Below are 18,147 nucleotides of genomic sequence, written 5' to 3' on the forward strand. Positions count from 1 at the left end.
GACAAAAGTGTGCTCTAGATGGTCTCCCACGGACTCGAACAGCCCCCGAAGCTTGAGAAGGTAGAAAAATGGGAGCTTCGCTAAGCCTGACAGACTTGCCAACTCTGGACAATGGCTGATCTCAGACAAGTTCGGACGAAGTTACGTAAGAATGTTTTCAATAACGTGCCAAGGCAATATAAATGACACTGTCTATATCTAAGGCATGGCTCCTGTCAAGAAAGAACATCAAGTTTAATTTGAATTCACTCTTCTGTCTCTGTTATTTTGTTTCCCAGAAAACGGAGTGCTAAGATCAGACCCAGACAGTCGGTCTGCTTGAGGGACACAGAGCTTCAAATGGCCATAGCTAAACCCCAAACGCAGGTACGGAAACTCTAATCCAATGAAAGGGTACAGCTTCCAAGAAAAAGTAAAGGTATTACTCCTTTTCTGTTCATTTCAATTTGAAATGAAGCAATGGTCAAAAAACCAAAAACAAAGTGTTGAAGGGGCACCTGGCCGGCTCAGTCAGTAGAGCATGGGACTCTTTATTTTGAGGTTTTAGATTCGAGCCCCACACTGGGTATAGAGATTACCGAAAAATAAAACCTTAAAAAACAGAAAGTGTTGAGTGTTAGGGGGTTGAAATCTCATACAACATTGATAACTAGAAAGACAAAGGAAAAGTTTGTTTTCTGCCTATTAAAATTTTTTAAATTTAATTTTATTTTCTTAATTTTTTTATTGTTTATTGTTGAAAGAGACAGAGACAGAGTGTGAGCAGGGGAGGGCCAGAGAGAGAGGGAGACACAGAATCTGAAGCAGGCTCCAGGCTCTGAGCTGTCAGTCAGCACGGAGCCGGACACGGGGTTCGAACTCACAAGCTGTGAGATCATGACCTGAGCTGAAGTTGGATGCTTATCCGCCTGAGCCACCCAGGAGCCCCTGTTTTCTGCCTATTTTTAAAAAGCATCCCCATTCATTAAGGCTCTGCATTATTACATGGGTACATATTCCTTGTCACCCAAAATAGAACCGAATGTAGCCCAAAATAGTACATGACCCAGCTGTGGTTCAGGAACCTTTCGAAATTTTACATTGTCTTTTAACACTCTCCCTGCGATGGCATTTGCTGGCAAGATGAAAAGGAAGGGAAATGAAAGATAAGAAAAAGGAGAGAATTGAAAAGTTTTTAAAGAAAAACTTACTTTTATCTCCTTTCAAGCTCCCAATTCATTTATAGCACTGAACCTAACAGGCAGAATGTATGCATACACCCGAAGTAAGCAGAAACGGCTTGGCCTTAGGGTCAACGCCATGGGTAGCAGATAAGAAGGTCCTGCACAAAACTTACAGCTATTCCTTTTTATTCATTTGTTGGCCTTTCTGAAAGGCCTTCATGGAATTGGTTAACCATTAACTACCTACCATGTATTCCTTTGTCAGGGATTAGTGAACCAGTTAATGAGACTCATTTAGGACAGGTGACACAGGGTAGTCAGCCTCAGGGATAGTCACTCAGGGAGCCCATAACCCAAGGATGGAGACAGACAGGAAGATAAATGCACAGACCCTGGGGCTGAACTTCCTGGGTCTGAACCCTGCATCCAGGCACGTTAGTGCGTGACTCGGACACCTTAACATAAACTCTCTGTGTCTCAATTTCTTGTTTGTCGAATGAGAATACTGGTAGGGATTATTATGAAAACAAGATAAATTAATATACAGGGCCCGAACCTGGCACAAGGTAAATGCTATTTAAGTGTGATTAGCTATTAGAATGACTATTGCCAATGGAACTATTAAATACTATTTATTGGGACTTTGATCGCCACTACCACTACCATAGAAATAAGAGACGGGGGACACCTGGGTGGCTCAGTCAGTTGAGCATCTGACTCTTGATTTGGGCTCAGGTCATTCTCAGGCCCTGATCTCCCAGTCTGAGTTCGAGCCCCAAGTTCGGCTCCATGCTGGCAGTGCGGAGCCTGCTTGAGATTCTCTCTCCCTCCCTCTCTCTCTGCCCCTCTTCCACTCGCACTCTCGCTCCTTCTCTCAAAATAAATAAATAAACTTAAAAAACGAAAGAAAGAAAAGTCGATGCTAAGGAAGCTGTAAGAAAATCTGCTTGGAAGAGGCAGGGGGAATACAAGTTTCACAGAGGAATTCATACTTGTGCTGAGGGTTGAAGGATAAACAGGAGTTGGCTGCGCCCAGAATCAGAGAGAAGGCGCACCAGAAAGAGGGATGGAAACAGGAGGGAATATGTCACCTTCCAACGTTGGGGGAGGTTGCAGACACAGTCCAGGCAGGAGATGAGGCTGGTGAGGCGGAGAGGAGCCCCAAGAAAGGCCCTGCCACGCTGGGGGCCACTGACAAAATCTAAACGAGGAAATGCTAGGAACACATGTACATTTCAGACGGATCATTATGGCTACAACATGGAGGGATGGGCTGGAGGCGGAAGAGGAGGTCGGGGAGGAGGGGGCTGGAGTCATGACTGGGAAGGAGGGGCAGGGCCTGGTGACTAGCTGAATATGGGGGATGAGAAAGGAAGAAAGAGGAATGCACGATGATGTCTAAGCTTCTGATTTAGTGGTGGTGGTTTGAGACAAAGCCAAGACTTGAGACCGGGACACAGGTGCTGGGAGCAGAGGGGCTACGGGTTTGGATCCACGCTGCTTACAATCTTGGGGACTCTTCACACTGGATTTCCCATTTATTAGTTTCAAAATATTAGCAGTGCTTCAGAAAAGGGGAGGTGATACTTTTCCAAACACTTCACAGTGAGTATAAATTACACAAATGGGTGAGGGAAACTTTAAGAGAGATACGCGAATGTCCTGCTCGCCCCCACCTCCCCTAAGTATCATACAGACAAAAGAAGGAGGGAGACCAGCACTGCATGGAAACCGAGGCGGGGCCCCTTCCGTGTTCACACCAAGTCAGAAATGACTGACTCCGGGGAGATATTAGGAAGCCTGTGTGTCGGCACGGCTTCGGGGGAGAATTTGTTTCCCTGCCTTTCCCAGCTTCTGGAAGCCACGTGCACTTTGCGGCTTGTGACACCTTCCTCCATCTTCCAAGAGTACAGCTCTAGCTTGTCTCCATCTTCACCTCTCCTTCTTCTGCCTCTGACTCCTCTTGCACCCCCGTTAGAAAGACCCTTGTGATGACCTTGGACCCTTCCACATAACTCGGGATAATCTTCCCATCTCAACCTGATCTTGCCTGCAAAGTCCTTCTGGCCATGCACGGGATCAGTCACAGGCTCTGGGGATTAGGCTGCGGGCATCTTTGACGGGCCGTTATTCTGACGACCACAGGTAGTATTTGCCAGATTTCTTCACTGTAAAGGTATTTTTCTTCCCATTCCACACTCTATTCCTTGAAAGTGAATCAGGAAGTCCAAATTCAAGGAAGAAGAGAGGAAGATGAAGTTCTTTTCCTTGGATGGGGAAAACGCATACATATAAACCCACATACACACATACAAAATGTGCAATTCTTCTGTAAGGAAGATTTGTGTCTCCTCCCTCATTTATTTTTTTCCAGTAGCTCATTTCTATCAGTATTGACTCACAGGGAAAAGTCTGAGAAGGGGGTTGGATAACCACCTAAGAGCACAGAGAGAGGGACAGCAGCTAATCCAATCACTCAGCAAATTTTATTGAGCAAGTAATATGTAAAGTTGATAAAAAGTAAACAAAGAAAGAAGGAAAATGCAGAGATTTAAACTGAGGTGATATCACACTAAACAGGTGGCTATTTCAGATTGGGTAGTCAGAGAACCTCTGAAAGGTGAGGAGATTTAAGTGGGGAGCTGAAAACAAGAGCCAGCCACACAAAGACCACGGGGAAGGATGTTTCAGACAAAGGGAACAGACAGTACAAAAGCCATTCCGGGAATCTTTCTTCCTTTGAGAAGAAACGAACAGAAAAACAGCCAGCACAGGGCCGATGAAAATGCATCGAACAACGAAGAAAAGGTTTGTCATCATAAACACTCCAGGGAAAGACCAGAACTCCGCAAAAGTTTTCATATAGGAGCCAGAAAACAATGTTGAAAGCCTCTGGCACATTCAAGAGAATAAGAAAACATGGCCTCAATAAAGCAGGAAGAGGAAGTCAAATGCGATCACAAGATCACAGGAGGAAAGCGTAAATTATACTGGCCAACTGCAAAGAAATTCAACCAGAGCATCAACCAAAATGTACGTTGGAGGGAGTAAACAGATTCGACACAGTATAAAACAACTGCATGAAATAGAAGGAAAAAAGATAAATATTAAAGCGAGGCAAGAAAAGATAATATATACGGAAGATACTATAACAACACTGCCAAAGTGGATGCAAATGTGAACTAAGGAGTTCATATTAAGAAATCATTTATCCCATGGCAGAGTTTAGACTTTATAGCTACTGTGTCTCTAACAAGTTTTTATTGGCATGTGAAAACGCTCGTGATAGAACTAAGAAAACTAGCAGGATACAGACATGATCTATACAGTATAGAGAACATGTACTGTGTGCCAAGAACCTGACTATCTTCAAAACATTTTATTTTATCCTCCGAGCAATTCCACGCTGTAATACTATCTTATGTTATGGATGAGAAGACAGATGGAGAGAGGTTAAGAAACCTTCCCAAGTTCACACAGCTACTAAAGAGCAGAGCTTGATCTGAACTTACATTGGGCAGACTTCAAAGCCTCTGTTCTTAACCACAACACTGAAAACAGATCAGATTCAACAATTACTAACTCAGTTACATCTGAAAAAGCACCAAGGAGCCTGGGTGGCTCAGTAGGTTAAGTGTATAACTCTTGGTTTCGGCTCAGGTCATGATCTCACAGTTCCTGGGTTTGAGCCCCACGTCGGTCTCTGCACTGACAACAGAGCCTGCTTGGGATTCTCTCTCTCTGTCCTCTACTCTCTCTCTCTCAAAAATAAACATTAAAAAATGAATGTTTAAAAAAAATTTTTAAATGAAAAAGCACCAAAGGACTAGAGTAAAAATCCACCAAGGGGTTAACAGAGATTACCTTAGGTGATTATCTCCACTGTGTATATATAATTTTCTATTTTTAAGTGCCCTATAATAAATACATATTACTTGTAGAGTCAAAGCAAAATGGTGGAGAAGTGGAATAAAGAACTTTTTAGTCTGGGCCACACGAAAATAAATTTAGACCTGAGATACAAACGTTAAGGTCTGAAGACCTTAACACACAGTTTGAGATTCAGGGGATGCCTGTAGATGAGGTTGCCCAGAAAGAATGTGTAGAATATGTACAGAATTATGAACAGCAATATCTAAGATATAGGTAGAAGAAGAGGAGTAAGGGAAGTAATTCCTCTCCCCGGGAACAGAAATACTCTCTGTAGTCTGGAAAACTCGTCTAGATAGATTAAATATGCGACATCACTAATAAGTTCGTGTCTTTTGTATAAAGGCACACAACTCTTCAGTGAGAGGAACGAGCACACTGTTAAACTGCACATGCACCTATAGCAATATATTATGACATAATAATGGGTAACCAAAGGGGCGCCTGGGTGGCTCAGTCGGTTGGGCATCCGACTTCGGCTCAGGTCATGATCTCGCAGTGTGTGAGTTCGAGCCTCGCATCAGGCTCTGTGCTGACAGCTCAGAGCCTGGGGCCTGCCTCTGATCCTGTGTTTCCCTCTCTCTCTGCCCCTCCCCTGCTCACGCTCTGTCTCTCAAAAATTAATATTAAAAACTTTTTAAAAAGATAATGGGTAACCAAAAGCAACCAAATATCTGAGCCAAAGTAAAAACCCATTATATAAAATGTAACTGGCCTCAGAAATTCACATATTATCCTTATAGGCATCTTCTAGCTTAAGATTTCAGTTTATTATAATCATAGCCTCACTTACTTCAGCAAAGGAAAAACTAGATCCTGTAAGTTTTCAATCCTTAAAAGACAGAAAGATGCATCTTTGTGGAAGTTTACAAAGCCAAATTATGAAAACAGTAATAAAAGGGTTTATCTTCAATGACTGGTCACCCTTCAGCGTAATCAAACAGGTGTTTATTTATCACCTACTATGTGCTTAGGCTTGATAGAATTCTGGACTTTTAAAACTAAGATGGTATCTTCCAATTCTTAAATTTTACAGAGGAGGACAGTGCTTGACCCATAGTAAAGGATGAATATTTTTAAACATCTAATGAACTGAATCAAAGCCCTGTATTCCCTTGACTTCATACACTATTAAGAAGTAATTATATATGATGTCAGGAAAAAAAAGTTTGAGCTTTTTCCCAGAATCTGTACTGAATTTCATTAGCCTATTTTACAATTTTAATGATTGTCACTAAATATTCAATTACTTCACTATAAGTAGGACTTGACTGTGGGAAACAAAACTACCCAAACAATTTAACCAAATAAAATCATCAGCAACAAATAATTGTTGATAAATGTTGTACATTCTCAAATATGTAATGAATGCCTATGATGCACAATATCCTGTATCATAAATGACATAAATACACAGTAGATATAGTCATTTGCTCAAAGGACATCCTTAATGACGGTATAAGCAAAGACATGCTGAAATTACTTTAACACAGAACTGTATGTGATAAAACTCATTGTCAGGGTAAAATGGTTCAGAGGCAAAAGAGACCCCACTGATCTGCCTGGATCAATCAAGGAAGGATTTAGGTGGGGCATGGAATTTGATCTGGGTCTTGAAGAACAGGTGAGATTTCAGTAGTAAGAGACAGGAAAGGGCCATTTGGGTGACATCATCAGGTTAGCAATTTTATTTCTTTTTTTTTTTTTTAAGTTTATTTATTTTGAGAGAGAGGGCGTGTCCATATGCATACCCGCACAAGTCAGGGAGGGGCAGAGAGAGAGAGAGGGAGAGAGAAAGAGAATCCCAAGCAGGCTCTGCACTGATGGCCACGGAGCCCAAGGCAGAGCTCGATCTCAGGAATCATGAGATTATGACCTGAACTGAAATTAAGCTTAACCGACAGAGCCACCCAGATGCTCCTAGATTAGCAATTTTAAACAATCACTCTGACTAGAATGTGAAGAATCTAGTTGAACAGCAAATATTGTCAAATTTAACCCTAAATATTTCACAACTCCCTTCATCTTCTCTCCTGACCTCACCCTTTGTTCAGATGCTCCTCATGTCTTATACTGACAGCTCTGTTCATAATAGCCAAATAATGGGTACAACTTAAATGACTATGGACAAGAAAATGGATTTAAAAATAAGAAAATGGATAAAGAAATTGTGGTATAGTTAAAAAAAAAAAAGAAATGCTAGGCAACAATAAAATAGAAAGAAGTATCATGATGCCTGCAGGAATCACGATAAATTTCAAAAACATTATTTTGAACTAAAGAAGCTATACACTAAAGAAGACAACAGTGTGTCTGACTCCATTTACATGAAGTTCAAGAACAAGCAACACTGACATGTTAGTCGGCATAATCGTTCTCTTCAGGAATGGAGGGGATAGGAAGACTAGAGAGGGGAACAAGGTAATTCTCGGGAGGGGTGGAATTGTTTGTTTGGTTTTTAAAATGTTTTTTAAACATTGATTCATTTTTGAGAGACAGAGTGCGAGTGGGGGAGGGGGAGGGGCAGAGAGAGAAGGAGACACAGAATCCGAAGCAGGTTCCAGGCTGTCAGCACAGAGCCCGACACGGGCATTGAACCCATAAGCGGTGAGTTCATGACCTGAGCTGAAGTCAGACGCTTAACCGACTGAGCCACCCAGCCACCCCGGGGTGAAACTGCTTTATATCTGACTCTGAGTTGTGGTAACTTGGATGTGTGCATGCGTAAAAAACTATCAAGATGTATATTTACGTGCTTAAACTATCAAGATGTTTATTTACGTGCTTGCATATTTTAGTGCATTTGATTATATCTCTATAAAAATAATGGAAACAAATTCAAGTATGCTATAACTACCTCAGTTATGGACTTGACCTTTGGAAGTCAGCCCTACTACTATTTCGTCTTCCAAATGTGTGATATAGACCCTCCTACTCAGCTCTGCTTGGACCCCACAGACTCAATTCACCGTTAGGAATTCACCCCCTCCCCCCCATTATTCTTTTCTTCTCTCTTTTCACTCAACACAGCCACACATTATTCCTACTATGACTTCCTTGCTTTCTGTGTCTCTGAAAAAGTCTACCCTACGGCACCTTGCCCACATGATAGTACATGTTTGAACAAACAGGCACCCTTCATATATTATTTCCCTAACAGGATTATTATGTAAAATCCCTAGGATGGTATCTGTCAAATAACAGCGACTTTATTTATGTCCCCTCCCTACTTTGAATTTTCCGGTCTTTTCATGTTCTAAGATGCACCTATTTTAAAGCATATCAGAATTCAGAAACAATATTATATTTCAAAATAGTTAAAATCCAACATTTACATTTCAATAATAGCACCAATATAGCATGCATTATTTGCCAAGCTCTCTCTTTCTCTCTCCACGCCCCAAAGACACCTATTTAACCCTCAAAACAACCATTATTATTATCGCCAATTCATAGATGAGAAAGTTAAGGCATTTGTGCAGTTAAGAAATTTGCACAAGTCTAGATGACTAGCAAGCATTAGAGCCGTGATGTACACAACTTCAGCATATATCTTCAAATGATTCACTCAAACCATTCAATTCAACTATTGGGAATGAGGGATACTCTCTTATATCTACAAAGTAAAGGCAATGTTTCTTTAAACCATGAATTTAAAATCACAAGTTGTCAGAGAAAGTTCTGAATGGCACATACCTCTCTGAAAAAGGCGTTAACCGGCTTTTTGAATAACAGAAACGTACAATCACAGGGCAATTCTACTTAAAAAACCACTTGGTTGAGACGTCTATTGTCAAGCAACGGACGCCTGTATGTATCCACTGACACGCTTAAAACAAAAACTTCAAGTCAATAGCTCCATTTACCGAATGTCAGCTGGTCACAACGCAATCATGCGTTTCCAGTTATGATTTCCAATTTTATTCTCTCTGTTTTCATTAGATCAGAACACAGCGTCACTAACGTGTTCTTCGTTCCAGCTCCTCATCACTCATACTTTTATTCACTCATACAGCAGACAGTTTATATTATTCTAGGCATTCAACGCATATTCATTAAGTACCAACTACGTTAGGTATATACACAGGCAGGAGAGACATTATATAACTTATAAGGCAAATTGCTTCCATAAATATACCGGTTACGGAGCATTGCAGCGACTGATTCCCCTCTATGTAGATGATCCATCATCTCTAAAACGGGGATAATGACCTGTTCAGGAGGAAAAGAAGTCAATATTTACTACAAAAATCAATACTAGAATTTTCAAATGATGCTATCTTTGTGATATGTTACACATTTTGTGAAAGAAAGACAAAAATGTCCATGTTCCTGACGTCCCTATTCTAGCTTATGAAAATTTAGGAAAGGAAGAACATTAAAGGAATTGAATCTGCAACTGTCAAATTATCTACAAAATTCCAGAGTGGCTCGTGAAATCATATCGCCTACATTTCTCGTGAAATCATCAGAACAACAACCAAGTACACAGGAAGTTCGATTCACCGTAAGGAGACCTGAGGAGTCTGGATGACGTTGGGGGAGATGAGAGAAGGTAGAGGTGAAGAGTGGAGGCGAACATTTGCCAAGTAGATAGATACAAGCACTAAATCCTGAGTTACCAGGAGCACACAAGGTCTCAAAAGCCCATAAACAGGGCCCACAATTTTAGAAGTGGTTGGTCAGAATTAAAGCGCAAAAGACAGAATAAGATTTTGAAGTCTTAAAAACACAAAATAGGTAATAGGGCTTGTTTTCTTGATCTGGACCGAATTTTTATTTCGGTGGTGATTTTTATGGGAAAAGAGCAAGTGAGGTTGTAGCAAACTAAATCTAATATATTGTTTCTAGTAACGTGAATGCTTTGCATTGGAGATGTAGAGTATATTTCATGTGCTGTATTGATTTCAAATATATGGAGAAGCAGGAATGTATATTTTAGTTAAATGTTTCTTATTGATAAAACTGATTCATTGCACGGGGGAGATAAAAATGTAGAGTATGCAATTTAGTTTGTTCATATAATTGTTATGAAGCTATGTAAAGACCTAAAATAACTAAGCTAGAGACAAAGGTTCTCTTCATTATTCCCTGCCCTCTTTCTGTCCCTTAATTTGGGGTCAAAAGCAAAAAATGTACAAGGGGAAAAAGGATTCTATTTCTTGGGTCTTCATAATTAAAAAAAAAAATCAAATGGCAATATACCATTTATATTTATTTACACAATAGTAGTTTCTATTATTACAAGAAATTGAGTAGCCTAAATGAAAAGAAGTTTTAAGCATCTCAAAATCAACTGATCTTTGACTTACCTTTCCTAAAATGTTGAAGTGGTAAGAAAATTTTGAGGTGTTGAGAATTTTTTAAATTTTATTTTAGATAGAGACAGTGCAAGCAGGGGAGAGGGATAGATGGAGAGGAGAGGGGGGGATTTCAAGGAGGCTTCACGCTCTGCGCAGAGTCCAACGTGGGGCTCGATCCCATAATGCTGGGATCACGCATGGCCTGAGCCGAAACCAAGAGTCAGCCGCTCAACTGACTGAGCCACGCAGGCGCTCCAGAGGTGTTAAGAATTTTTAATTTTTTTTTTTAAGCTACGCAACTGTTTTTTTAGATGTGCCAAGAGGAAAACAACCATATCTAGATTGTTATTAGGAATCTGGGAATGTGAAAATAAATAATTCATGGTCCTTTTCATCAACTGCATCTAGAGTGGAACATATAGGTCCCCCAAATGAGGTATTAAAACTTTCATTCAGTCCCATGAGTTTCAATCAATCCGCCTGCTGCACTACATCTCAGAGTCTGGGGCTCTCCCACTCAAATCCCCCAGATAAGAAACCTCCCGCTTCCCAAGGAGCAGAGAATGGATGATGGGACATGGAACTCTAGCCACTTATTATAAAGACTTTCAAGGAACAGCCCACATTTTCCATCTCAAGACTTATTCCTGCCTTCTGCAGACCAGATACCTCTAAGTCCTGAAGTACTAGGAGTTCTATGGGAAGACTATGTTGGTTTCTCCCCAAAAGTTCATGTAGGGAGAGATTCTGAAGTTGTAACTTCCTTTGACCAAGTAAAAAATTAGTTTAAACCACACAAGTGTCAATGTTTCCATTCCTGTTCTCTTTGTCCTTTTGAATTTTTCCATTTCTTTAGTCTCATTTTAATGAAGTTAGGAAAGGAGAAAAAGTAAACAATGTAAACAATGATCAATTTGTGCAAGATTTAACTAAAACTAGCTGCTTTCAATCAGGGAATCTGTATGATCAAATATAAGTATTAGAAAATTAACACTGCTCAGGCGCCTGGATGGCTCAGTCAGTCAAGCATCTGACTCTTGATTTCGGCTCAGGTCATGATCTCATGGTTGTGAGATCGAGCCCTGCATTGAGCTCCGTGCTGAGCGTGGCGCCTGCGTGGGATTCTGTCTTTCCCTCTCTCTCTTCCCCTCCCCCTGTTTGTGCTCTCTCTCTAAATAAATAAATAAATAAATAAACAAACATTAAAGAAAGTTAATACTACTTGCAATGTGGGGGTAGATCGGGGAGAGAGACAGAGAGAGAGAGAGAAACTAGAAGTAGAGAGACCAGTTCAGAAATGACTCCCATAGTCAAAGTATGAGGTAAGAGCACAGAGAAGAGCTATGGGGATCCCCAGGGAAAACTAGGACTTGGGACTGACAGATATTAAAGGGATAAGGTGACATCAAAGACAAATACTATTTAAGTAACCAGGGGAAACGGTAATGATATCAAGCGAGGCAGGGTAGAGCGAAGAAGGAAAAATACCAAAAGCAAGGAGAACAGTGGTTTGGTACTCTAGAGCACACCACACAGCATCCAACAGAAAACATCTAAACCTTTCCTTAGCTTGGAAGTAGAAATAGAAATACAAGGATATGTAGCCAGTTAAGAGCTGAAATAATGAAACTGGGAAATATTCCTCAGAAGCGCATTCACCACGAGAAAGTGCAATCCCCAAAATTCTGTTATGCAAGGAACCAAGGAAGAGCAGCTAGCAAAGAGAGAGACAATGGGCAGGAGAGAAACTAAGAGAAATGTGAGATTAAAGATAAGAAAGGAGGTGGGTTCAGAAAGAGTAGTTGGAGGGAGTTCAACTCTTTCAAGTCCTGCCCAGAACAAGTGAGATACCAGCTAACCGATTTGACAGCTATAAAGCCAGTGATACCTTTTTTCAAGAGTCGTTTGAACACAGGTGGGGAGAGCCACATTGCAGTAGTTTGAAAAATAAAACAAACATGAACAGGGGCACCTGGCGGGCTCAGTCAGAAGAGTATAAGACCCTTGATCTGAGGGTCCATGAGCTCAAGCCCCACACTGGGTGTAGAGATTACTAAAAAAAAAAAAAAATAAATAAACTTAAATAAAACCAACATAAAATAAATTCTTTCAAGACCTTGCAAGGAACTCAAATTCGTCAGGGAATGACTCGATGGTAACGACAGCCTTCAAACAAGCAAGGGGAAAGAGAGGATGAAATAAGTGGGGGACAATCAGGTAGCCATTTAGACAAGTAAGTTTATCCTACTGCACTGCATATTAGGGCGTCCGAAATAAATGCCAGATAGAGCAAAGATTTAAAGGGATAAAATGAAACTCGGTAACAGTACCAAAGAGAATCCAAGTGAAATTATTTATAATCCTACAGTAGATAAGGTAAGCAGGACCCCAAGTCAAGGAATCATAAAAGAAAAAAGCTGTTAAATCTGATCATACAAAAAAATTAGGACTCTGTACTTCAAAAACATCACAAAGCCACATGACATTTGATGAGCTAGGAAAGACATATTCACCAGGCACACATGAGAGATAACAAAGGGCTAATGATTTTAACTTAAACACACACACACACACACACACAATTAATCAATAAAATCAATATGACATTATAGTAAACATGAACAGGTTATATAAATACAACGTGCACATAAAAAATATAATTAAAAAACAAATACAATTTAAAATGAAGCATCCAGGGGCGCCTGGGTGGCTTAGTCAGTTAAGCGTCCGACTTTCGCTTAGGTCATGATCTCACGGTTCGTGGGTTCGAGCCCCGCGTCGGGCTCTGTGCTGACTGCTAGCTCAGAGCCTGGAGCCTATTTCAGAGTCTGTAACTCCCTCTCTCTCTGACCCTCCCCTGCTCATGCTGTCTCTCTCTCCCTCTCCTAGAAATAAATAAAAGTAAAAAAAAAAAAAAAAGAAAAAGAAAAAAGCAGCATCGGTTCATCTATGAAATTCACACACACATAGGTGTACAAAGTCTGTGCATGTCCATTACTGGTGAGAGGGAACAGAAGTTTGGGAGGAAGGTTCACTTGTCATTCTATACTTTTCTGTTCCACTTTTTTCAAAATAGAAAAATAAAGAGGATCCAGCAAAAGAAATAAGGAGGTGTGGCCATGAGGTAGGAGAAAATCAGGAAGGTGTGGTAACCTAGAAGGTTAAATCAAGTGTTATAAAGAAAGAAGTAATCGAGTGTGTCAGATACTGCTGAGAGGTGAAGTGAAGACTGTGAAATTACAACATGATTTGGTAACATGGAGGTCACTGGAAGCCTTGATAAGAGTGGCTTACATGGAATGGTGGAGAAAATGGCTGATTAGCATGGGTTCAAGAGAGAATGAAAGGAAAAGAGAGGAAACGAGTACATGAAACTCTTACAAAGAGTTGCACTTTAATAAGGAGCACAAAAATAGGTGGTAGTTGGACAGGGATACAGGGTGGAGACAGAGATTTTGATTTGTTTCATTTATTTATTTACTCATTCATTCACTTTCAGGTAGACTTCATTCATTCACTTTTAGGTAGGCTTCATGCCCAACCTGGAGCCAATGCAGGGCTTGACCTCATAGCCCTGAGATCAAGACCTGAACGGAGATCAAGAATTGGATGCTTAATCAACTGAACCACCCAGGAACCCCTGTTTTATTTTGTTTTTATAATGGGGGATTCTAGGGCAGGTAAATCTGAAAAGCATGACATTACACAAAAATGTAAACTGAGGGAGTACAATATTATAATAAATTTCAAAAGCACTTAAGACAATACGTGTGTGTGTACACACATGGATACACACATACACATATATGAATACAGAACAAGCATTAAAATATTCATGGGGATGATAAACCCCCAATTTGGGATAACGTTACCTCAGGAGAGAAAGGGGAACAAATGTCACTGAGGAGGGACAGACTGTCTACTTGAAGTGTTCAAGGGACAAGGCAAGCTAAGGGTCCCCCCTTTTCTTTCACCATCTTAACTCCTCCTCCGAGGAGAGAGAGACTAAAAGCTTCACCTGTATTTAACACTTTACCAGTTATCTGAAAAAAAAGATGGCAAAATGTTAAGATATGACAACTAAGTGGTGATCATATGAGGGCTTCTTACACTGGTCTCTGTACTTTTCTGTATATCTGAAATATTTTCATAAAAGGAAACAAAACAGCGTAGTACATGAGAGTGGAGACCACGTATGTAGATGAGCAGACAAGATACGACATATGACATATAACATATAAAGGTCAGCAGATACAGACGGAGAGAATGCTTCCAAAGATTAAGGGAAAAGACAGGATATATAATTATGAAACATTATAATTAAAAAGACACACATCTCCACAGCCATGACACTCTCATGAGTAAAAGGGAAACTAATCACGATGCAAAGCACACACCTGACAAAGATGTAATTGTGGTTTTGCCCTTAGAATTTTCAGGGCACCTGGGTGGCTCAGTCGGTTGAGCGTCCAGCTTTGGCTCAGGTTGTGATCTCCTGGTTCGTGGGTTCGAGCCCCAGATAGCGCTCTGTGCTGACAGCTCAGAGCCTGGAGCCTGCTTTGGATTCTGTCTCCCTCTCTCTCTGCTTCTCCCCCACTCATGCTCTCTCTCACTCTCAAAAATAAAGATCAAAAAACATAAAAAAAAAAAAAAGGAATTTTCTATTTAGTGCACTAGCAACGAAACTGACAAGACTGTTTTGGATCGTTGAGATGACTTGCATCAGTTCAACCAATTTTACTCTTAAGCATTTAAGTAGTTTGCAAGTCTAATATTTCACAAAAACCCATCATATAGTTAGATGATATTTCAAACAGAGATCTCCAGTTTTGGACTTAGCATTTAATTAAAATCCACTGTCTCACTCTTTCCCACTCTCCCCAAGAGCCAATAGCTTTGAAAATAATGAGATTTAAGAAATGTCTAGCCAATTTTACACCATGGAAGGTAAACCTCGCTGATGAATTAACCTTATGTTATAGAAAACAAATCCAGAGTGTCTAGGATTGCCTGCCTTCGAATAAAACTTTGTTAAGGACACTGATAAGAAAAGCTGACAGCAAAGATCAGTGAAAAGTGTTAAACACTATGAAATTGAAAAACTGCACCATGCAGAAATACTGTGCATAACTGTATGTCTCTCAATCCAGTTATATACAGCAGCAGCACAGCACATTTGAAATCCTCTTGAAATTGCAAAAGCTGGGGGCACCTGGGTGGCTCAGTCGGTTAAGCGTCCGACTTCAGCTCGGGTCATGATCTCACAGTTCGTGGGTTCGAGCCCCGCGTCGGTCGGGCTCAGAGCCTGGAGCCTGCTTCAGATTCTGTGTCTCCCTCTCTCTCTGACCCTCCCCTGCTCACGCTGTCTCTCTCTCTCAGAAATAAATAAAAAACATTAAAAAAATTTAAAAAAAAAAAGAAATTGCAAAAGCTGGGTTTTAAGAAACAGAACTGTATTCTCTGGGAAAAGGTTTAAAAATGTCACAGAGTGTTAGACTCTCAAATCTTTTTAGCTTTCACCCAGGAAACACACCACACTCACCTCCTGCCCGTGGCACTGAAGACTCCTCCTACCCTAAACATGTCAGTCCTAGGTGTTGAGCTAGGTGGCGATTTTATTTTCCCCCAAGAGTACATCTAGAACTGGTGAGGATTATGTAGTATGCTCCCGCAGAGGCACCTGTAAGAACATCTGCAACACTAAAAATGATAAAGGTGCTGTCCTAAAGCCTGCAGCTGTACAGGATTTTAGAACACTTATGCGGTTGCTCAACCTGCCTGTTTTTTCCCCTTACCGGCATTTTTGTGCTGTAACTAGGGGGTCTGGAGAGGTAGAACAGCTACTTCTGGGTCTAAAACTCCTACCAAAAAGACTCAACTCCCCATGTCCCAGAAGCTTCTCCCTTTCCCCTGGCTGCATTCCAGGGTGGCTGATGCACTGTCCTCGACAATTTCAGTTTTCTTCCAAGAGTCACGGAGGCCATCTGCCCACGCACTACCAAGTGGTCATTACCATTATACATCTTACACCAGGCAGTTCTACTGTTTGTTTATTTTTGAGAGACAGACAGAGCGTGAGCAGGGGAGGGGCAGAGGGAGAGGGAGACACAGAATCTGAAGCAGGCTCCAGGCTCTGAGCTGTCAGCACAGAGCCCCCGACACGGGGCTCGATCCCATGAACTGTGAGATTGTGACCTGAGCTGAAGTCAGATGCTTAAGTGACCGAGCCACCCAGGTGTCCCTTCCACTCTTTCCTCCTTGATACGATCCCTCAGCAGTCCCCTTTTCATTGTGTCACTCAGGCTTCAGGAATTCCTGTGAGATTTATTGTTGGCTAGCAGCCTCATTTGTCTTATCACTGTGATTCACCTTTTTACCAAGGTTCTAGTTGTTGCCCTTGCATTAAAACGATTCTATCTGATTTTTCTTTTTTTTTTTTTAATTTTTAATGTTTATTTTTGAGAGAGAGAGAGTGTGTGAGCACAAGCAGGGGAAGGGCAGAGAGAGAGACAGAATCGGAAGCAGGCTCCAGGTTCCGAAGCCATCAGCACAGAGAGGGACATGGGGCTAGAATCCATGGACCGCAAGATCGTGACCTGAGCCAAGGTTGGACAGCCAACCGACTGAGCTACCCAGGTGCCCCTCTATCTGATTTTTCTAATAGTAGTTGCCCTCTTGTAACAAGGGCTAAACTTTCTCTAATGAACGTTTAAGTGTCAACTGCCAAGCTTGCTGTCTTCGTCTCCTTCAATGTTACAGGGTCATAACTCTTTTCTATAGGAGTGACACTGTCCTATGTTTCATTTTGCTATCCACCAAAATCCTTACCCTAAATTCTACACTCAGTCTCTCTCACTCAATCTCCCTCTCACTAAGGTTTCGTTTCCCCCATTCACCTGGTCAGGGAATACTGCATTTCTCACCGTTCCCATCTACAGTCTTACTTTTGGAAGTTAGCATTCTGTCTCAGCCTCTTCAGTCAAAGTCATTAAACAAATGACTCATTAACAAATAATTCATTAAACACTGTTCCACAAACATCTTGCAAGAAAAAAAAAAAAAAGAAATGAGAGAAGAAAATATGGGCAAGGGCGCCTGGGTGGCTCAGTCGGTTAAGCAGCTGACTTCGGCTCAGGTCATGATCTCATGGTTCTTGACTCCAAGCCCCATGTCAGGCTCTGTGCTGGCAGCTTGGAGCCTGGAGCCTGCTTCGGATTCTGTGTCTCCCCCTCTCTCTGCTCCTTTCCTGTTCACACTCTGTCTCTCTCTCTCAAAAATATATAAACATTTAAAAAATTAAAAAAAATAAAATACAGGAAAGAAAAATTAAAATCATTATTTACATCAGTGGTCAGCAAACTTGAATATGTAGCAGAATCCTCTGGAGAGTGAGATAAACCGAGATTGCTGGGCCTCACCCCCAGCATTTCTCAGTTGATGTGGGATGGGTCTAGAGAATTTTCTCCTCTTTTCTTTTTTTAAAAAATATTTTATTTAAAGTAATCTCTGCACCCAACGTGGGGATCAAACTTAAAACCCCGAGATCAAGAGTTGCATGCTCTACTGACCGAGCCAAATGAGTGCTCCAAGAATTTGCTTTTCAAAGAAGTTCACAAAGGCTGGTGCTGCTGGGACATCATGGATGACACTTAAAGAATTAATGATTTACAGATAATATCGTTGTTCTACAAAGCTTGGAAGAATCAACTGCAAAACTAATATGGTAAAATGTCCACTACAGGAAAACCAGC

General features: G+C 41.0%; 1 protein-coding gene across 1 annotated transcript in view; it reads right to left on the reverse strand.

Moving 5' to 3' along the window:
* Nucleotides 1-18,147, reverse strand: part of KLHL13 (kelch like family member 13) — a 197,229-nt gene that overhangs the window by 110,561 nt on the left and 68,521 nt on the right. Inside the window, exon 2 of the mRNA XM_039244404.1 lies at nt 9,232-9,305. Within this exon, the coding sequence (XP_039100335.1) occupies nt 9,232-9,284 (53 nt within the window). The 5' untranslated portion in view covers nt 9,285-9,305. The remainder of the gene's footprint in view (nt 1-9,231; nt 9,306-18,147) is intronic.

Source organism: Hyaena hyaena, unplaced genomic scaffold (genome assembly GCF_003009895.1).
Source record: "Hyaena hyaena isolate Hyena2069 unplaced genomic scaffold, ASM300989v1 scaffold_243, whole genome shotgun sequence".
NCBI classification, from domain to species: domain Eukaryota; kingdom Metazoa; phylum Chordata; class Mammalia; order Carnivora; family Hyaenidae; genus Hyaena; species Hyaena hyaena.